General features: G+C 37.6%; 1 protein-coding gene across 3 annotated transcripts in view; it reads right to left on the reverse strand.

The window, feature by feature from the left end:
- Positions 1 to 23,896, reverse strand: part of TRAF7 (TNF receptor associated factor 7) — a 123,630-nt gene that overhangs the window by 96,983 nt on the left and 2,751 nt on the right. Inside the window, exons 1-2 of one of the 3 annotated variants that reach the window (XM_053694419.1) lie at positions 18,238 to 18,359; positions 3,291 to 3,409 (exon numbers count right to left, since the gene is read on the reverse strand). In XM_053694419.1, the coding sequence (XP_053550394.1) occupies positions 3,291 to 3,371 (81 nt within the window). In that variant the 5' untranslated portion in view covers positions 3,372 to 3,409; positions 18,238 to 18,359. Of the gene's footprint in view, positions 1 to 3,290; positions 3,410 to 12,849; positions 12,950 to 18,237; positions 18,360 to 23,896 lie in introns of those variants that run through there. The other 2 variants (XM_053694418.1, XM_053694417.1) reach the window with 2 other exon arrangements.

Below are 23,896 nucleotides of genomic sequence, written 5' to 3' on the forward strand. Positions count from 1 at the left end.
CAAATGTGTGTTTCATTTTCTTGGTATCCCTTGTTGAAAAAGAATACGCACATATCCTACACTAGTGGGAGCTAGCTGCTGATTGGTGCCTGCACACATTTGTCTCTTGTGATTGGCTAACTAGATGTGCTCAGCTAGCTGCCAGTAGTGCAATGCTGTTCCTTCAAAGGATAACAAGATAAGGAAGCAAATTTGATAATAGAAATAAATTGGAAAGTTGATTAAAAGTATATTTCATGGCTTTTTGTGGGATTATCATAACAATCTTATAAGATCCACTGAATTTTCTTTTTTTTAATTTTTCATATTCTAATGACTTGGACCTATAAAAAGCCCATATTTATTAATTTTGAGTGTCATTTCTTGGCTGTTCACACAGTTGTTTATTCAATGTTAAATTTCTTGCACATGTTTATTTCACTCGTTAAAGGGACATTAAACCCCAAAAATATTTCATGATTCAGATAGAGAATACAATTTTAAACAACATTCAATTTTACTTCTATTATTGAATTTGCTTCATTCTCTAGATATCCTTTGTTAAATAAATAACAATGCACATGGGTGAGCTAATCACATGAGGCAAATATGCGCAGCCACCAATCAGAAGCTACTGAGCCTATCTAGATATGCTTTTCAGAACAGAATAGCAAGAGAATGAAGCAAATTTGATAATAGAAGTAAATTAGAAAGTTGTTTAAAATGGTATTCGCTATCTGAATCAAAGAAAAAAAATGAGTTTAATGTCCCTTTAATAAATTCCATTGTCTAATTAAAGGGATAGTAAACACCAAAAAAGTTATGGTTTAAAAAGATAGATATCCCCTTTATTTACCATTCCCCAGGTTTGCATAACTAACACTGTTATAGAAATATACTTTTTACCTCTGTGATTACTTTGTATCTAAGCTTCTGCTGACTGCCTCCTTATCTCAGGTCTTTTGACAGACTTGCATTTCAGGCAATTAGTGCCGACTCTTAAATAACTTCACGTGCTTGAGCACGTTATCTATATGAAACACATGAACTAACGCCCTCTAGCTGTGAAAAATTGCCAAATGCATTTAGATAAGAGGGGGCCTTCAAGGGCTTAGATATTAGCATATGAGCCTACCTAGGTTTAACTTTCAACTAAGAACAAAGCAAATTTGATGATAAAAGTAAATTAGAAAGTTATTTAAAATGATGTGCCCTATCTGAATCATGAAAGTTTAATTTGAACTTTACTATCCCTTTAATTTTACTGAAAAATGTGTGAAATAATTTATTCTGCATCCACGGAATGAACATTAAAGTTTAATTTAAAAATAACAAAATCTCATGTGAAAATTACTTTGAAAAGACCCTAACACCAGTTATCTGGATTTAGATCTTTTCTAATATAAACAGCAGTTCTTACGGCTTGGACAATGGTTTTGCATGATAATACTAACCCAATTGGAAGCAAGGTCTTTATATCATACGTAAGGTTAGAGTAGCTAACATTTATCTGGTTATATATTTAGTGCAGAAGACAAAGTAACGGTTTTTAACCCTTTCGTGACAGGGTTAAAGTGCCTACATCGGAACACCTGTTCCGATGTAGACAAATTGAAACTACGCGATCGTGCATACGATCGCGAGATTTCAATTATTGTATCGCATCTGGGGGGCGTCCCTACAACCCTAGGAACGCCCTCCAGACCGCGATCAAGTCCTTGAAGCACAGAAGGCTTCAGGACAGCCGTTTGTTATGACGTTCTATTCCGTCATAACGGCTTTAAAGCCCAGTGTAAATATGACGGAATAGAACGGCATAACGGTGTTAAAAGGTTAAAGGTATCTGTTTAGTCCACAAATGTAGTCAGAGGGCCATGGAAGTCAAATTTAAAGGGACACTAAACCCAAATTATTTCTTTCATGATTCAAATTTTAAGTAACTTTCTAATGTACTCCTGTTATCAATTTTTATTTGTTCTCTTAGTATTTTTATTTGAAAAGCAGGAATGAAAGCTTAGGAGCCAGCCCATTTTAGCTTCAGCACCTGGGTAGTGCTGGCTGATTGGTGGCTAAATGTAGCCACCAATTAGCAAGGGCTATCCAGGGTTCTAAACCAAAAATGGGCCAGCTCCTAAGCTTTCATTCCTTCTTTTTCAAATAAATATACAAAGATAAAGAAAATTTGATTAGAGAAGTAAATTAGAAAGTTGCTTAAAATTGAATGCTCTATCTGAATCATGAAAGAAAAAAAATTGGGTTTAGTGTCCCTTTAAAAACTTTCATGATTCAGATACTTTACAATTTAAAAAAAACATTTCTAAATTACTTCTGTGATTACATTTTACTATACTTTCTAATTTACCCTTGGCATCCTTTGTAAAAGAGCATACTGAGGTGGACTTGGCATTGTGCATGTGAGCAGAATGTATAAACATTTCTACAAACCTTTGTTGTAAACACTGCTGCAATACAGTGTTCAAAAATGTGAATGTTCCAGGGACTACCTCAGTATGCTCTCATGAAAAGGGGCTACATTTCTACAAATGAGATAAAGAGAAAGAGGGTACATTTTGCTAACAGAACAATTTTAAAAACATTTCCAATTTACTTCTATAACCAAATGTACTTAGTTCATACAACATCGTTTGTTGAAAAGCAGGTAGGTAGGTAGGATCAGGAGCGTGTGTCTGGAGAACTATATAGCAGCAGTGTTTGCTGCCATGTAGTGCTCCAGAAACGTGCACGCTACCTACGTAGGTATGCTCTTTAGCAAATGTGAAGTAAACTAGAAAACGTTTGAATATGTTATGCTCTGTATCTGAATCACAAAATAAAAATGTCGGGTTTCATGTCCCTTTAAATCGTACTGTCCATAGTTTAAAGGACCATAATCAACAAATGCAAGATATCAAGACAAATCAATAGCACTTATTCTAAACTTGAATGAGTAGTAGATTTTTTTTTCTGACAATTTTAAAAGTGATGTCTATTTCCACTCCCCCTGAACCATGTGACAGCCATCAGCCAATCACAAATGCATACACGTACCATGTGACAGCCATCAGCCAATCACAAATGCATACACGCTTATTCTTGCACATGCTCAGTAGGAGCTTGTGACTCAAAAAGTTTAAATATAAAAAGACTGTGCACGTTTTGTTAATCGAAGTAAATTGGAAAGTTGTTTAAAACTGCATGCTCTATCTATCTGAATAATGAAAGTTTAATTTTGACTTGAGTGTCCCTTTAATTTTAACTTTAACATCCCTTTAAGGCAGTCCAGCCGTAAAAGGTGGCGACTAATCTCTTACCCCGTTGGTATTTTCAGTTGCTGGGATATTCGAGGCCCCAGCTGAGAAGTGATTAAATCGTGGATTCTTGCTTGAGGTCATGCTCTAAGTCACCAAACATGACCTTTATGCAGAGACATCTGAAACGGAAAAAATAAAAGGGTTCTGATTATTGCGACAAGGTAAATGAATTGCCAGAATAAAACCAAAACATTATCATTCTATCCCATATAACATATCAGTGCCCCACTATAGAGATTACACAAAAAACAAAGCAATGTAGGACTTGCAAGCTTCTCACGCACTGGTATATACAGCAAGAGGTTTGTACATTTGTTACAAATTGTGTTTTCACAGATCCCCTTCTCTGTGTATTCCCCAGTTATACAGAATCTACTAACATTGTGTGCTTCAGACAGCACTGCTGAGTTGTTTAATACACAGCCTGCTCCAGTTTACATTACAAGGGGGCAGGGAGCGCTGACAGACAAAACAAATGTCATCCGACTGGAAAACATGATAGTATCTTTTTTTTATATATAAATCCACACGGAGCCTTATTGCTTTCTCTAGATTTCAGTTCATGTCTCATGCGTTTTGTGCCTATGAGTTTCAACAGCTTGTTGTTTATTCATTGCAGACATGGGAACTAACATAACTAATACAAATCAGTTTCTGTGACACTGCTAAAGATTGCACAGCTGCAAATCCCAAGCATTAATGCACAAAATGTAACATGCAGGGAAATAACAATAGACATTTAGTGCCAAACAGAAATACTGTGTGCTTGTGTAACAGGGGTATATGATGACACATTACCATTGACTTGCATTCTCATATTGTTGTGGTGTCAGATCCAGTAATGGGTGAAAATGTATATAGTTTACTTTTATACTGTATATATGCAGTCCAGTTTGTAATACATAGAAAACAAAAAGGTAAATACTAAGTCATATACCCCACTGTCCAAAAACAGTATAACTTAATGTGCATATAAAGTAGCTACTGACTTTAGAATGTCTATACAAATGCAATGTGCATATAGCAACTGACTTTACCTACTGACTTTAGAGTGCCTATACAAATCCAATGTGCATTTAGCTACTGAATTTAGAATGCCTATACAAAACCAATGTGTATGGAACTACTGACTTTAGAATGCCTATACAAATTCAACGTTCATATAGCTACTGACTTGTCAATAAAAATCCAATGTGCATATAGCTAATAACTTTAGAATGCCTATACAAATCCAATGTGCATATAGCTCCTGGCTTAAGAATGCCTATACCGATACAAAGTTCATATAGCTACTGACTTGTCAATAAAGATCCAATGAGCATATAGTTCCTCCTGACTTTAGAATGCCTATACAAATTCAATGTGCATTTCGCTACTGCCTTTAGAATGCCTATACAAATGCAATGTGCATATAGCTACTGACTTGTCAATAAAAATCCAATGTGCATATAGCTAATAACTTTAGAATGCCTATACAAATCCAATGTGCATATAGCTCCTGGCTTAAGAATGCCTATACCGATACAAAGTTCATATAGCTACTGACTTGTCAATAAAGATCCAATGAGCATATAGCTCCTCCTGACTTTAGAATGCCTATACAAATCCAATGTGCATTTAGCTACTGCCTTTAGAATGCCTATACAAATGCAATGTGCATATAGCTACTGACTTGCCAATAAAAATACAATGTGCATACAGCTACTGACTTTCCAATAAAAATACAATGTGCATATAGCTCCTGCCTTTAGAATGCCTATACAAATCCAACGTTTTTATAGCTACTGAATTGTCAATAAAGATCCAATGTGCATATAGCTACTGACTTTAGAATGTCTATACAAATCCAATGTGCATATAGCTACTGACTTTAAAATGTCTATACAAATCCAATGTGCATATATCTACTGACTTTAGAATCCCTATACAAATCCAATGTGCATATAGCTACTGACTTTAAAAGGTCTATACAAATCCAATGTGCATATAGCTACTGACTTTAGAATCCCTATACAAATCCAATGTGCATATAGCTACTGACTTTAAAAGGTCTATACAAATCCAATGTGCATATAGCTACTGACTTTAAAAGGTCTATACAAATCCAATGTGCATATAGCTACTGACTTTAGAATGTCTATACAAATCCAATGTGCAGATAGCTACTGACTTTAGAATGTCTATACAAATCCAATGTGCATATAGCTACTGACTTTAGAATGTCTATACAAATCCAATGTGCATATAGCTACTGACTTTAGAATGTCTATACAAATCCAATGTGCATATAGCTACTGACTTTAGAATGTCTATACAAATCCAATGTGCAGATAGCTACTGACTTTAGAATGTCTATACAAATCCAATGTGCATATAGCTACTGACTTTAGAATGTCTATACAAATCCAATGTGCAGATAGCTACTGACTTTAGAATGTCTATACAAATCCAATGTGCATATAGCTACTGACTTTAGATCGCCTATACACAGACAGTGCCACTCATGTAACTACCATCCCTTAGCATGCTGTAAGCATTACATTGTGCCACCAGCAATACCCATGGACACCCAGCATGCTGCCAGCTTTATCCCTGGTCTTGGCATTTTGCTAGCTCTACCATTGCTCCCTCAGTTCACTGCCAACTCTACCATGATCCCAGCACTATCCCTGGCACCTCTGAAACCATGGCCAACCTATAGTTGCCCGCCTCTGTGAATGGTTAACATACTGGCATCTGTTAAAATCTATCACCCCATCTACAGACATAGCTATATGAAGTGTTCCCCCGAGGCCCCTTACTCTGTATTTTAGTATTATTTAGCAAAAGACGTGAATGTGTAGAATCAAGTTCTTAAGCACTTGATGGTCTTTTGTTTTTACCTTATGCTGGGAAAGTAGAGGGAAAACTGATGCTTCATACAGCATATAAAACAACACAGGGTACAGCGGCCCCCAACCTACTAAATCATATGAGCAATAGGAAGCAGATGTTCAAGGGCTCCCATCCAGAGACTGCGTTAGAGGGTAGAGAGAGGAGAGAAAAAGGAGCAGATCACAGAAAACATAGAAGAGAGAGAGAGCAGAATCAGCAAGAAAGAGGGACAGAAAAGAAAGAAGAAAAGAGATTAAAGGGATTTTGAAGCAGAACAAGTCATTTGTGCACTACTCTCCCTGGGTTTAACCCTTGAAAAGGGGATTAACACATAAAGTTACGCTCAGGAGTCACAGAGGACAGCTGTTCCTGAGCAAGAAAGAGACAGAGAGCCAATCAGAGTGGCAATCACGCAAACCCACCAAGCCAATCACAGGATGAGTTCACATCAAGGGTAGCAATGCTTGCGGCTCCTGGGCGGGAATTTACTTCTATATTTACAACCATTAGTGAGGGGTAAAAACATAGACTTCCATGGTGAGTAGTGCATTAATGTCATACTGTAATTAGACCCATGTCATTTCTAATGTAAAACCTTGAAACTACAGACACATAGGGCACAGTTATCAAAAACTCCCTGGCATGGAGAAACATCATGTGACATTTCTGGGGCTTTTCTGAGCATTATATTGTAATGTAGATGTACCTGCTTCATAACCAGAACCTGAATAGCAAGACAAACTGCTCTCAAACTAAAATATGAGCGACCTTGCAATACTACAATGATGTCAGATCAGGGGTCCACAAATCTGTTTAAAATTTAGGAGCCACTAAAAATATTTAGGAGCCAGAAAGAGGTATTGTATAACCCAAAAAGAAAATAAGAAAATAACCCAAAAAGTTAGGAGCCAGGGGTAAACTTCTAGGAGCCAGTGGCTCCCTGGCTCCTGGGTTTGTCCAGCCCTGTCATAGATAATCTTACCAGAGCGTAGCTCTTTAGATCAACAGGCCCATAGTGAGATAACAAAGGGACTTGGATGACAACACTGAGGGAATAGGGTTTTACCAACTCCAGCCCACAGGACAGTAAGAGAACAGAGTGACAGTATGTCACAACTACAGCACATGTGATATCAGCTTATCAGTAATTGCAGTTATCTCACCTGTTCTCATCCAAAGTAATCCTAAAAATGTAAAAGCCTGTTAGCACAGGGGTTAGCAACCTTGGCCCCCAGATGTTTTGGAACTACATTTCCCATGATCATCAGACAGCCTTAAGAGTGGCTTAGCATCATGGGAAATGTAGTTCCAAAACATCTGGGGGCCAAGGTTGCTTGACCCCTGTGTTAGTAGGTCTTCGCAATGGAATCTTTATGAGCAGGCTTTGCTACCAAAGATTTCAAAACAGCTACACTGTCTCTTTATCATCTGTCCCAGTAATGAACAACTTACTAATATATAGGGGCCACAGATCAATATTATATAAGCTTTAAGGGCCGCAGATCAATATTTTCAAACCCTTAACCCCCCTATATATTTATAGCTACACACAAATAATATTTTCAAAAATTGTCCAGTGGCACAGGGCCTAATTGGGGAAGGTTGGAGGGTATCCTCTGTCTGCTAATCTCCCCTCCAGATGGCGCTTTTGAGTTGTGACCACCTTGTTTGTCCCCTTGTTTCCCCAAAACACACATTTATAGTTCTGCTTTTTCTGGGAGCCATAAAAACGATGGCACAGATTCTTAGGTTTGCTTTTTTTCTGAAGGCCACAAAAACAAGTGCAGAGGGCTGCTTGTGGCCCGTGGGCCGCCCGTTAACCATACATGCTCTATGCTGAGCCATCAGAACAAGCAATACAATTCTGTATGGTAGGTCTAATCATTTAAAGGCAATATGAGTGGGTGCAGGTACTGTGCAGAGTTAAAAGGATGTGTGAGGTAACATGGAAAATCCTCTAGTGTTACAAGAATTGGAGGAGGCTGTGAGAAAAGGTTTAGAGGGTCAGATGCCCCCCACCGCCATATCATGATTAAACAAACAGCAGAGAACAGAGATGGGCTGGTTCCAGGGAAGGCTTTACGGAAAGCAAACAACATCTGCACTACTTAAAGGGACATTTTTTTTCAGTATCTCCTCCATCTAAAAGAGAATATTTTAAAATGTACTACAGAGCTTTGGTTTAATGAAAAATGAATACATCTCTACTGTAGAAACCAGCTTTTTCTGTGTGAGTTGTCGTTACCAGCCAGTGAGCAGTAGAGTCCCAGGAATTACTTGTACAAAGCACTGCGCTACCGCTTTTATAGCGGTTTTAATCATTTTCATGCAAAAAATATTTGTAATACATTTTAAAGTTAATATGTCCCTTTAACTCTAATTATTTGCAACTTAAGAGACATGAGTGTAAAAATAAAATACATTGCCACAGCTGTGCGCTTGTGTCACTCTAGATGAGGATATAGCAAATGAGAAGTAGGCATACCTGCATATGCTCAAATCACTGGGCATATCCACATATGGAGCATAATGGGTATATTCCAAGAGAGCAACTCAGACTGCACGTTTAAGCCCTTTGAAGGAATTAAACACACAAAAAAATGTGTTTAAATTATTCTGAGATAATGCATTTTAATTTGACACGTGAGATTATAAAGTGAAGTATACACTCAGCGCACGGTTTTTAAATAACTTCAGAAAAATGGCTGCATGTAGCTGTTCTTAAAAGGGACACTCAATTCAAAATTAAACTTTCATGATTCCGATAGAACAAGCAAATGTTAAACAAACTTTCCCGTTTACTTCCAATAACAAAATGTGCAGTCTTAATATTTACACTTTATGAGTCACCAGTTCCTACTGAGCATGTGCAATAATTCACTGAATATAAATATGTGCATTTGTGATTGGTTGATGGCTGTCACATGATGCAGGAGTGAAAATAGACATAACTGAAATTTGTTTTAAAAAAATCTACTACTCATTTGAAGTTCAGACTAAGTGCTATTGCATTGGCATCTTGTCATGCAAATTTACTGTATTCACTGGTCCTCTAAAGGGACAGAGTACTGTACATTCTTATTCCATTTAATATGTTCCCAATGACCCATTATACCTGCTTGAGCGTATGAAAAGATTAACTAATATCTCCTTTACCTTTATGTTGTCATTTGAAATAGGCTTCCTGTTGGAAATACTGTCTGCATTAAATATGTCAATATTGAAGTATTGTCTATATAAAATCTATGTAAACAAGAGGCAGCAGCAAAAATAAACTTCCAGGGGAGGTGAGAGAGAGTGACCAGGTCTATTTAAAGGGTGTTCTTTAAACACAATGCATTCTGATCTGCTGCTTGCCTGAGTATAATGTCCCTTTCACAACTCATTAGTGTAAATCTTAGCACATACAGAGATTGTTTTGTTTACCGTGGAGATATATGCCTGTCACCAGGGGAGATGGATTTACAAACAGCTACAAGAAGGCATTTTCTAATGAATATTAGAGACATACTTCAAACACAACACTTGGCTATAAAGCCAGATAGCTGGAAGCAGCAACAATGCACAACTGTGAGCTAGCTGAACACTTTGGATGAGTCAATGACAAGAGACATATTTTCAGACACAAATCAGAAGCTAGCTTCCAGTAGTACATTGCTTTTCCTGAGTCTACCTAGGTATGATTTTCAATAAAGGATGCCAAGAGAACAAAGGAAATTAGATAATAGAAGTACATTGGAAACTTGTTTAACCCTTTGAGTGGTAACGACGGCTCTGAGCCGTCGCAGAGTTTCCCACTCTGGTGCTAACGACGGCTCTGAGCCGTCGCTAGCACTCTCCCACCTTGAGGGAGATCTGGGGGCTCCTACCCTGGCGATTGTGCCTCTAAAGTGACAGGCATCGCCGGGGCTTTATGTTTTGCGTGGTGACGTCACGCGCAATGACGTGATGACTTCACTGCGCAACTTTATTAACAAGATGACATTGTTAAGTATAGTAAAAGGTGGCATGCTGCTTAGAAGCCTGTATCTCAGGCATCTAAGCAGCTACAGACCCCCAAGACCCACCATTGGAAAGGTAATCGCCTAACCTTTCCAACAGTGTAAGTATTGGGGATCTGAAAGAAAAAAAAAAACAGCTTAGCACCCAGGTGGGAAAGTGCTTAGCACTCAAACTCTCAAAGGGTTAAAATTGCATGTTCCATTTGAATCATGGACATTTAATTTTGACTTTACTGTCCCTTTAATCCCATTGTTCCCTGCAATTTTATGTACACAGAATCAACCCCTTACTAAGATTAAAAAAGCTCAATGAATAGAAGATTGTTTGGAGCGGAATAGATCTGCACAAGGAGCTAAGTGTGAGGAGGGAGGGGCAAGCAGTAAAAATGAAAGTGAAGCCTATAATGTTATTGGTTTAGTGGATAGTAAACCCCAAAATTTTCTTTTATGATTCAGATAGAACATACAATTTTAAACAACTTTCCAATTTAATTCGATTTTCAAATGTTCTTCATTCTCTTGTTATCTATTGCTGAAGGAGCAGCATTGCACTACTGACAGGAAGCTGAACACATCTAGTTAGCCAATCACAAGAGACAAATGTGTGCAGGCAACAATCAGCAGCAGCTCCCACTTGTGTATGATATGTCCGTATTCATTTTGAACAAGGGAAACTAAGAGAACGAAGCACATTTGAAAATAGAAGTGAATTTAAAAGTGTCTTAAAATGACCTGCTCTATGTGAATCATGCAAATTTAATTTTGACTATCCTATCCCTTTAAATACAACTTTTTAAATAGTTATTATTAATGTAGTAATTATTTTCCAATAAAGTACAACTGAAAAGTTGATCAAATATGAATGATTACCTGGAGATAGTTCTCCCAATAATTTCATAACTATCTATGTATTTCTAATGGTATACAACTAAATCAGTAACTTTCTGACATAACTGGAAAAATAATTTAAATAGTAACTATTCTAAAAATGAAACCTCTATGTAGAAAACCATGATTTAAATCAGGTCTTATTTTTTTAATGGTGGATTTGATTTAAATCACAATTTAATATCTTGATCCCAAAAACAAAACTTATAGAGACAATAAACTAAACATTTTATTCCACAAAAAATTATTAAATTATGCAGATTAAAAAACATATTTGTTATATACCTTCATTATTAATTGTGCAATTGTTTATAAACATTATCTTTTTCACTGTCCCAGAGGGACTGGATTGTGCAGCATTCAGAATCCTAGCCCTGCAACATGCTACAATGATCTGTTAAAGGGACATTAAACCCAAAAATGTTCTTTCATGATTCAGATAGAGAATACAATTTTTTTAAAGTTTTCTATTTACTTCTATTATCAAATTTATTTCATTCTCATGTTATTCTTTGTTGAAGAGATACCTAGGTAGGTAGCGTGCGCATGCTTGAAGCCCTACATGACAGGAAATATTGCTGCCATCTAGTGCCCCTGCTAATGAATAACATTGTTGCAAAACTGCTGCTATATAGTGCTGCAGACACGTGCACGCTCCTGAACTTACATAACTGCTTTTTAAATAAGGATAACAAGAAAACAAAGAAAATATGATAATAGAAGTAAATTAGAAAGTTGTTTAAAAATTTCTGTTTTATCTAAGTCATGAAAGAAAAAAAAAATTATGTTTTATGTCCTTTAAACTTATTTTTTTTTCTATCTAATTGGCCACATCAAAAGGAGATAAACAATATTCAAGAAGCTTTTCAAAGGGTATTCTCAAGACTGCAAAACCGTGCAAATATTCCTTAAAATAAAAGTGTATTATTATCATTTATACGTATAGCGCCACCAAATTCCGTAGCGCTGGCTAATTCCGTAGCTGTATTATGTATGCAGGTCCTTTGCAATATAGTAGTTTGTTTATACAATTTCTAACATATAAAAATGGAATTTAACAGACTGCAAGGTTATTGCTAATAGTCGTGTCTCACATTTTGTGTGTTTGCGTCACGTGTCGAGCTTTCGTGTTATATGCATGCTTGTGCATTGTACCTGTCGTGTGTACACATTTTGTGTATAACGTGCATGTGTGTCAAATAGGTTCTATATATATAAATCTGCATTGTATTAAACGGTCTATAAACTGAGCATGTGTGCAGTGTGTATATATGGAAAGTGTGTATGTTATGTGTATAAAATATGTGCAGTGTGTATTATACGTTTGTCACGTCAGTGGGTTTTTGTATAAAAAGGTAACAAAATATCACAAGCATGTGCTAATAAATTATAACATTTGGTCCTTATAACTTAATATACAAATACATATTAGTACTGAGCCAGACTGGCAGCAACTCATCCGTAGCTACATACAAATGGCACTAAACCATGTAGTATAGCACAAAGGTCTGAGTCTTTACTAGAAAAAAAAAATATATATATATATATATTAAATAATAATAATCTGTATACCACACACAAGCAACTATATTTACATAAAATAACATCTGCATTACTGTATTAGAATTTCACCCATGTGACAGACGAGGAATAAGCTTTGCAGAATGTAGGATAACTCTGTTCTCACACTGCTGTTCTCAGACCCCCCGCAGACACATAGCGATGTTTATGTTTGTGAGTTTTATAGGAATAATGACGGTTAGTGTTCCTGGTGCAGAATGCAAGCGTGAGATTACCTTGCAACAGTTGGCCTGAGTGCTGCAGTATGTTCAGGAGGAAGAATCTGTTCCCACAGAGAGAGACGGTACAAGGTCCCCCAGCCTGTGTGAGCGTTGGCCTTGCACAAAGGCAATGATGTAAACACAAAGGCATGCTCAGCAGTGGGAGATAACTTTGTGAAAGTGGAAAATCCAATCGCCCTAGCCAATCAGTGGGTGGGAGCTGAACCTCAGCACATAACACACATTCTGCTTGATGAATGTCAAATATAACTCACATCTTTACCCTGACTATAGGGTATATCCTGATTCTTTAGAAAAGCTCAGCAATTAAACTTTTGTGCACTTTTAAGAGACTTGCAATTTATATCTTTTATCAAAATTGCGTTTACTCTATGTTGAAAAGCATACCTAGGTAGGCTCTCAAGAGAAGCAATGCACTACTGGGAGCTAGCCGATGATTGGTGGATAAACACATATGCCTCTAGTCATTGGCTCACCAGATGTGTTCAGCTAGCTCCCAGTAGCACTTAGCTGCTCAGGAGCAGCAATACACTACAGGCTTTAAAAATCATAGAGCATTTTATTGTTGCACTAATATTTGCATATAACACATTACAGCATTTTATTTTTTTGCACATTTATGTTCCTTTAAAAAGGGACAATCTACACTAAAACTGTTATTGTATAAAAAGATAGATAATGTCTTTACTACCAATTCCCCAGCTTTGTTATATTAATATACTTTCTAACATTTAAACCTCTAAATTGCTGCCTGTTTCTTAGCCACAATCCAAAAGATTTCCAGCCTCCCAAAAATAGTTTAAAAGACCTTTATTGTTTCATGCCGGGTCCATAATACAAACAAACAACGTTTCAAACCAGCAATTGGTTCTTAGTCATTTCATAAAACATGATTAAGAACCAATTGCTGGTTTGAAACGTTGTTGGTTTGTATTATGGACCCTGCATGAAACAATAAAGGTCTTTTAAACTATTTTTTGGAGGCTGGAAATCTTTTGGATTGTGGAATATGATATTGGCTTACCCCTTTTTCCGTGCCCATAAAGTTTGGTGAGAGGTGCTGGCTTCCCCTTAAGATTTTCTGTTTCTAAGCCACTACAGACAGCCTCTTATCACATGCTTTTTTATTCACTTTTCACAACAAGGGAGTGCTAGTTCATGTGAGCCATATAGATAAACATTGTGCTCACGCCTGAGGAGTTATTTAAGATTTAGCACAACTAAATACAAGTCAATATCAGGGGGCTGTCAGAAGAGGCTTAGATACAAGTTAATCACAGAGGTAAAAAGTATATTAATATAACTATGTTGGCAAAACTAAGGAATGAGTATAAAGGGATTGTCTATCGTATAAAAACAATAAAAATTATATTGTAGACTGTCCCTTTAAGTACTGGATTATAAAGGATTTGCATAAAAATTAATGTGGTATAAGCATTCAAATCTATCACTTTATTAATGTACATAGACTGAAAAAAATCTAGTGAATATATTTATCTTAAAGGGATACTGAACCCATTTTTTTCTTCTTTCATGATTCAGAAAGAGCATGACATTTTATGCAACTTTCTAATTTATTCTTATTATCAATGTTTCTTTGTTCTATTGCTATCTTTATTTTAATAGCAGTAATGTAAATCTTAGTAGCCAGTCCATTTTAGGTTCAGCACCATAAAAATTGCTTGCTTATTGGAGGCTTACATTTAGCCACCAATAAGCAAGCATAACCCAGGTTCTCAACCGTAAATGGGCCGGCTCCTATGCATCAGATTCCTGCTTTTTAAATAAAGATAGAGAACAAAGAAACAATGATAATAGGAGTAAATTAGAAAGTTGCTTAAAATGTCATGCTCTATCTGAATCATAAAAGAAAAATTTGGGGTTTAGCGTCTCTTTAATATGGGCTAGTTTTAAAAGAATACGCCAACTGCTCTGAACAATCTCTGTCTAGTATGTAGATGATTTAGGCTATTTGCAGAATATTGAAGACAACGGGTTACAAAATATTCAGCATCTCTAAGGAGTAGGGAAAGGCAAAATAAAAAAATTAATGTATATTGCAAATTAGTTGTTTTTTAAACCATACATTATCAAACATTTTCTATTAAATTTCAACCCATGCCCCTTTAAAGTCTATGGAAGTTACTGTAGCTAAATCGTTTGAAAAGCTTTTCTAAAGGATTACTATATACATATGTGCTGCATTAAAAGGGACGTGCAACACTAACTAAATACTAGCTATAAGATCGTTTAAGCCAGACAATAATATGCAGATGTCTTTAATCAGTTGTATAAATATTGAAGAAATAAGTGTAAATTGTTATAGGTTTCACAGTATGATAACCTAGGATTTCCTTACATTATCTTCTCTGCTGAGGTCAGATATAAATAATTATTAAAGTTCAGACAATGAACGTGTGGACTATAGCAATGTTAGGCTTGAGAAGTCTGGAGTCTCCGCTTCCAAATCTCTCGGAAAATGTAAAGCTTGCCGTTTTCATTGTTAAAGGGACATTAAACAGTAAATTAAAGGGACAGAAAGCTCCAAAATTTTTGTTAACAATTTGAATAGAACATACAATTTTAAACAATTTTCCAATTTACTTCTATTAACAAATTTGCTTCATTATCCTGTTATCCTTTGATGAAGGAGCAGCAATGCACAAGTGGCAGTTAGCTAAACACATCTAGTTAGCCAATCACAAGAGACAAATGTATGCGGGCACCACTCAGCAGCTGGCTCCCACTAGTGTAGGATATGTGTGTATTGTTTTTCAACAAGGGATACCAAGAGAACGAAGCACATTTGAAAATTGAAGTGAATTTAAATGCTATGAATCATGCAAGTTTAATTTTGACTTTTCTCTCTCTTTAAACACCAAATACGTTCCATACCCCCCACCTCTAATTATGGGTGCAACAATTTAGGAACCTACATTGGAGGTATTAGAATGAGAGTTGTTGTAAACATGTCAGTGCTAGATTACTGTGACAGGTACATTTCAACATGGCGGCACCTTTATCTAGAGGGAGGCAAGGAATAACCCCAATAATATACTTATAAAATGTATTTAGTGCTTAAAGGGACATGAAACCCAACATTTTTCTTTTTCTTATTTTTTTTCATGATTTAAATAGAAATCGTGATTTTAAACAAATTTTCAATTTAATTATTTTATCCAATTTGCTTTATTCTCTTGGTATCCTATTTTGAAGGAGCAATGCACTACTAGGAGCTATCTGAAGACATCTGGTGAACCAATGAAAAGCGGCATTTTTGTGCAACCACCAATAAGCAGCTAGTTCCCAGTAATGCATTGCTACTCCTGAGCCTACCTAGATATGCTTTTCAACTAAGGATACCAAGATAATAAAAAATTTAGATAATAGAAGCAAATTGGAAAGCTGTTTAAAGGTTTTTCTCAGGTCCCCAAGACTTACACTGTTGATTACCTTTCCAACGGTGGGTCTTGGGGGTCTGTAGCTGCTTAGATGCCTGATATACAGGATTCTAAGCAGCATGCCCCCTTTTCCTATTCTTAACATTGTTATTTTTAAATAAAGATGCGCGGTGACGTCACCGCGCATAACGTGAAGCCCCGGCGCTGCCTGTCACTATACAGGCCCAATCGCCGGGGTAGGAACGGCTGGGAGCCCCCAGATCTCCCTCAAGATGGGAGAGTGGTAGCGACGGCTCTGGGCCGTCGTTAGCACCCGAGTGGGAAACTCTGCGAAGGCTCAGAGCCGTCATTAGCACTGAAAGGGTTAAAATCACATGCTCTGTCTAAATGATGAAAGACATTTTTTGGGTTTCATGTCCCTTTAATGTCCATATGATGCATTAAAAGCAAATACTAGCCTAAGAATAATATGCAGATGTAATTATGAAATTATATCAGTTGTTTAAACATGGAAGAATAAATTACATGAAAAGGGGACAAAATAAATCAAGTAAGCATTTTTTTTTAACTACATATAATTTAACATATAATGTTAAAATCTCAAAGTGTATAAAGGGCATTTATAGCTGATAAATGGTGTGCTCAAATTCATTAGATATGTAATTTTAAGACTATCAACCTTAAACTACTGAGTGCTTAACCCCCACAAAGGGGTTAAAACACACAGTCGAAGTGCCAGTTGAGACCCATGGAGCACCGCTTGTCACGAACGGAACCCACCGCTGATCCAGTCAGAAGCGCTAATCGTACAACTCAGAGGTGCAATTAGTGCTGCTGATTGGGTCAGCAGCAGTTTCCACTCTGGGACCATCAGTGCTTCACAGGCACCAAGCAGCACTTCTAATGGGCTAAACACACATCAATGCAGGGTCCATAGTCTTAAAAAGACATGCTCATTTAAAGTTACTACCATTTTCCCTGCCCCTGCATCATGTGACTGCCATCAACCAATCACAGGCGCATATTAGGTAAATACTGTGAACTCGTACACATGCTCAGTAGGACCTGGTGCCTCAGAATGTGTGCTCTATCTCAATCATGAAAGTTTCATTTTGACTCTAGTGTCCCTTCAATAAGTCAAAAAGGTCGGCTTGGCATGTTATCTCATTAGCGGTTAAATGCATTAAAGTGAAAGTAAATCCAAGCGTTTAACAAACGCTAGGATTACCATCACTAAACATAAATGGGAGTTTCAGTGATCAAACGTACAAAAGGGTGCTAAACTCACCCTTTCTGTGCCGTTGCACATCGCTAAATTCATCGGCTCCGGGCCACCCACGGCACATCGATCTCCTTCAATGAAGTGCCGCTTGCACCTCTGAACCAATAGCCGTGAGTGTCAGCTGAGAGTTTCTGTATGCACGCACGGCTATTGGTTCAGAGGTGCAAGCGGCACCTCATTGGTAGAAGATTGTTGTGCCGTTGGCAGCTGGAGCCGCTGAATTTAGCGCTATGCAACAGCACAGAAAGGGTGAATTTAGCACCCTTTTGTACACATTTGATCACTAAAACTCCCCTTTATGTTTAGTGATGGTAAATCCTAACGTTTGTTAAACGCTTGGATTTACCATCACTTTAAGTGAAAATGGTCCCCCAAATCTGTTGTACTGTATAGAGAAATTGGATTCTGATTGTCTTATGCAGAAGTGTCCTATGTTATATATAGAGCCTCCTTTGGTGAGCCGGTAATGAGATGCCCCAAACAAAGAAATATTACAGATTTTGATCAGGTCAGATTGGAAAAGTACTTGCTATGGGAAGTTAACACGCTGATAAGTAGCAAACAATATATTGTGTACATGAAACAGCACTATTTAAACAAGTTCTAATATTTTTTAATGCTAAAAGGTTATGTTAAAAGGGACATAAAACAAGTTGAGATAGAGGCACAATATAATAATATGCACTTGAATTACTTTACCTGCAAATTTATACTGCAGTTCCTCCCCATTAACCCTTTCTTTTTTCCATCTATGGCTGTATCTAGATCTACTTTTTTTGGTAGAATGCAGAAGTACACAGTGATTATCTGCTGGAACATGCTTAGAAGCAAATAAGCCGCTGTGAAATAAAATGCCTGTGTTTCTGATGCTAAACACTGATAAGTGGGGGTGGATCAGACTACTCCAGACAGCATGGCTATGTAACTAATTTTGCTTACTTTTGAAAATTATTTTAAAATACTTGCCAGCAATTTTGAAACAATTTTTTTATGCAAACTATCTTTACTTAATTAGCTCTTTTAGGATATTCACAGATCTCAACATGTTTTATGGCACTTTAAAGCTACTAATTTTGACAGAAACTTTATCTGGGCCTTAAAGCACTGATTGCTCATTGGCTGATAAGTAAACCTGCTGATGTTATTGGTGTAAAGTGCCATGCCTCACTTTTAAAAAAACATTGCTCAAAACAAAAAAACAAACAACTATAACTCATTTACAAAATGCAGTTTTAAATGTAACAAGGAAAAAAAAAATGTCCCCCCTTTAAAAGGACGTTATTCAATGAAACTGTTGGTGTATCCCTGATACGAGTTTAAGAAACACAGAACATAGCTATGCGTGTAACACTTGCATGACTCGCAAAATGAAGGCTGGAAAATTTGTTTAAAAATATGTAATACACTAAAAGGGACATGAAACAAAAAAATCTTTAATGAGTCATATAGAGCACACACTTATTTTAAACTTTCCAAATTACATCTTTAATCAAATTTGCTTCATTCTCTTGGTATCCTTTGTTGAAGGCACAACAATACACTACTGGGAGCTAGCTGAACACATTGGGTGGAACAGTGACAGTAGGCATATTTGTGCAGCCACCAATCAGCAGCTAGCTCCCAGTAGTGCATTCCGGGGCCTACATAGGTATACCTTTCAACAAAGGATACCAAGAGAACAAAGCACATTCGATAATAGAAGTAACCTGGAAAGTTGTCTAAAATGACATGCTCTATCTGAATCATAAAAGTTTAGTTTTGACTTTATTATCCCTTTAATGTCCTGGTCGAAAAAGACATGTATGCAAAACTAGAAGCAAATCATTTGATTTGTAAGTAATAAGCAAAGAACTTGACTTGTATGCACTTCATAAGGAAAAGTATCAGAGCCAGGTGCACCCTGTAACATTCGCTCTCCCCTGCAAGATTCTCCATATAATTATATACAGGGAGTGCAGAATTATTAGGCAAGTTGTATTTTTGAGGATTAATTTTATTATTGAACAACAACCATGTTCTCAATGAACCCAAAAAACTCATTAATATCAAAAAGGGAATATTTCTGGAAGTAGTTTTTAGTTTGTTTTTAGTTTTAGCTATTTTAGGGGGATATCTGTGTGTGCAGGTGACTATTACTGTGCATAATTATTAGGCAACTTAACAAAAAACAAATATATACCCATTTCAATTATTTATTTTTACCAGTGAAACCAATATAACATCTCAACATTGACAAATATACATTTCTGACATTCAAAAACAAAACAAAAACAATCAGTGACCAATATAGCCACCTTTCTTTGCAAGGACACTCAAAAGCCTGCCATCCATGGATTCTGTCAGTGTTTTGATCTGTTCACCATCAACATTGCGTGCAGCAGCAACCACAGCCTCCCAGACACTGTTCAGAGACGTGTACTGTTTTCCCTCCTTGTAAATCTCACATTTGATGATGGACCACAGGTTCTCAATGGGGTTCAGATCAGGTGAACAAGGAGGCCATGTCATTAGATTTTCTTCTTTTATACCCTTTCTTGCCAGCCATGCTGTGGAGTACTTGGACGCGTGTGATGGAGCATTGTCCTGCATGAAAATCATGTTTTTCTTGAAGGATGCAGACTTCTTCCTGTACCACTGCTTGAAGAAGGTGTCTTCCAGAAACTGGCAGTAGGACTGGGAGTTGAGCTTGACTCCATCCTCAACCCGAAAAGGCCCCACAAGCTCATCTTTGATGATACCAGCCCAAACCAGTACTCCACCTCCACCTTGCTGGCGTCTGAGTCGGACTGGAGCTCTCTGCCCTTTACCAATCCAGCCACGGGCCCATCCATCTGGCCCATCAAGACTCACTCTCATTGCATCAGTCCATAAAACCTTAGAAAAATCAGTCTTGAGATATTTCTTGGCCCAGTCTTGACGTTTCAGCTTGTGTGTCTTGTTCAGTGGTGGTCGTCTTTCAGCCTTTCTTACCTTGGCCATGTCTCTGAGTATTGCACACCTTGTGCTTTTGGGCACTCCAGTGATGTTGCAGCTCTGAAATATGGTCAAACTGGTGGCAAGTGGCATCTTGGCAGCTGCACGCTTGACTTTTCTCAGTTCATGGGCAGTTATTTTGCGCCTTGGTTTTTCCACACGCTTCTTGCGACCCTGTTGACTATTTTGAATGAAACGCTTGATTGTTCGATGATCACGCTTCAGAAGCTTTGCAATTTTAAGAGTGCTGCATCCCTCTGCAAGATATCTCACTATTTTTGACTTTTCTGAGCCTGTCAAGTCCTTCTTTTGACCCATTTTGCCAAAGGAAAGGAAGTTGCCTAATAATTATTCACACCTGATATAGGGTGTTGATGTCATTAGACCACACCCCTTCTCATTACAGAGATGCACATCACCTAATATGCTTAATTGATAGTAGGCTTTCGAGCCTATACAGCTTGGAGTAAGACAACATGCATAAAGAGGATGATGTGGTCAAAATACTCATTTGCCTAATAATTCTGCACTCCCTGTACATATATATGTACAGGGTAGGGCTGGGCGATATGGGCAAAAATGAAAATCGCGATTTTGTACCCCAAAAAAAAAATCGATTTTCTTAAAAATGACTAAAACATTCTCACATGAGACATTACTGCTGCTAACACGGTGTTGTGATCTATATAGAGCTTGTGCAGAAACCCTGCTGATGCCTACGTATCCCATATGTACCAAAAATACACATCCCAAAAATACCCGCGCTGTACCTGTGGCCTCGTGCTCCGTCTGACACCTAGATATCCCAAAAGCACTAGCGATAAAAACTAAATAGCCCAATAGTCTCTGTGGTGAGATCCTGCCGAAGCCTACATACCCCAGAATTACTAGCGATAGGAACTATAGCCACAGCCATTGCTAACAAGTGCATAAAATTTAGCTCATAGCCAGGAAGTCTCACTACAGAGTTTAAATCTGCCTCTGGAAGCAACATCAGCACAAGAACTGTGCATTAAATGGGTTTCCGTGGCCGGGAACGCTACACAAGCCGACCTTCAACACACGCAATGACAAGGGTCGGTTGAAGTGGTGTGAATTACGCAGCAACTTGAATCTAGAGCAGTGGAAATATGTTGTCTGGAGGGATGAATCACACTTCACTAGAAGTCTGATAGAAGAAATAGAAGAAATGCTGCAAGAGTGATATGTACCTTGGTTACAGAGAAGGGTCATCTTAATGCTCCAAAAATCAGACGTTTAGACATTTGGGTGCTTACAACTTTGTGGCAACAGTTTGGGGAAGGCTCTTTTCCAGGACAAAGCGAGGTCCATGAAGACATGGCCTCAAGCCCACTAAACACCTTTATTTCTTTATATATACACACAAGTCCTTGGAGAGATTCCCTTCCACATCAGATAAAAATCATTGACCAGGGTGTAGGGCCATATTTAATTTTTTGACAAGGCTCGGCAGGTGCAGGCATTCTCAAATACGTCACTAATCAAATAACCACTTGTTTGTCAAGGGAAATTGCTATTTTTTTACTGTGTTGAGCACTGCTTGTTTAATAATGGATACGAGAGCATGCAGGGAAACTGCTTCTTACAACGGGATATAAACCTGTTAAGTACTGTCTCACTCTTGTGTTTGTGTGGGTGTTGTGGGCAACTGTGTAAGACATGCATATAATTTTATGAGACTTAAATATGCTACACCTTGACCTAGAGGAAAGCCAATACACAAATGCAAGAGATATATGTGATTCGTCAGTACTTTTAGAACACAGATCTGGATTGGATGCAGATTAAAGTCTGGTGAAAATTGTACACACAGCCTCCATCTGTCACACATATAATAACACACACACAGCCTCCTTCTGTCACACATATAATAGCACACACACAACCTCCTTCTGTCACACATATAATAGCACACACACAGCCTCCTGTCACACATATAATAGCACACACACAGCCTCCTTCTGTCACACATATAATAACACACATATAGCCTTTATCCTGTCACACAAATAATAACACACACACAGCCTCCTAATGTCACACATATAATAGCACACACACAGCCTCCTCCTGTCACACATATAATAACACACATATAGCCTTTATCCTGTCACACAAATAATAACACACACATAGCCTCCTCCTGGCACACATATAACACACACATAGCCTCCTAATGTCACACATATAATAGCACACACACAGCCTCCTCCTGTCACACATAGCCTTTATCTTGTCACACATATAATAGCAGTCTTGCTCCTGTCACACATATAATAGCACACACACAGCTTATTCCTGTCACACAAATAATAACACACACACAGGCTTCCTCCTGTCACACATATAATAGCACACACACACAGCTTCCTCCTGTCACACAAATAAAAGAACACGCATAGCCTCCTCCTGTCACACATATAATAGCACACACATAGCCTCCCTCCTGTCACACATATAACACACAGGCTTCCTCCTGTCACACATATAATAACACACATATAGCCTTTATCCTGTCACACATATAACACACACATAGCCTCCTAATGTCACACATATAATAGCACACACACAGCCTCCTCCTGTCACACATATAATAACACACACATAGCCTTTATCCTGTCACACATATAATAGAACACACACAGCCTTTATCCTGTCACACATATAATAGCACACACATAGCCTTTATCCTGTCACACATATAATAGCACACACACAGCCTTTATCCTGTCACACATATAATAGCACACACACAGCCTTTATCCTGTCACACATATAATAGCACATACACAGCCTTTATCCTGTCACACATATAATAGCACACACACAGCCTTTATCCTGTCACACATATAATAACACACACACACACAGCCTTTATCCTGTCACACATATAATAACACACACATAGCCTTTATCCTGTCACACATATAATAGCACACACATAGCCTTTATCCTGTCACACATATAACACACATACAGTCTCCTCCTGTCACACATATAATAACATACACATAGCCTTTATCCTGTCACACATATAATAACACACATACAGCCTCCTCCTGTCACACATATTATAACATACACATAGCCTTTATCCTGTCACACATATAATAACACACACATAGCCTTTATCCTGTCACACATATAATAACACACACACACAGCCTCCTCCTGTCACACATATAATAGCACACACATAGCCTTTATCCTGTCACACATATAATAACACACATACAGCCTCCTCCTGTCACACATATAATAACATACACATAGCCTTTATCCTGTCACACATATTATAACACACATACAGTCTCCTCCTGTCACACATATTATAACATACACATAGCCTTTATCCTGTCAC

Source organism: Bombina bombina, chromosome 11, assembly GCF_027579735.1.
Source record: "Bombina bombina isolate aBomBom1 chromosome 11, aBomBom1.pri, whole genome shotgun sequence".
Lineage (NCBI taxonomy): Eukaryota > Metazoa > Chordata > Amphibia > Anura > Bombinatoridae > Bombina > Bombina bombina.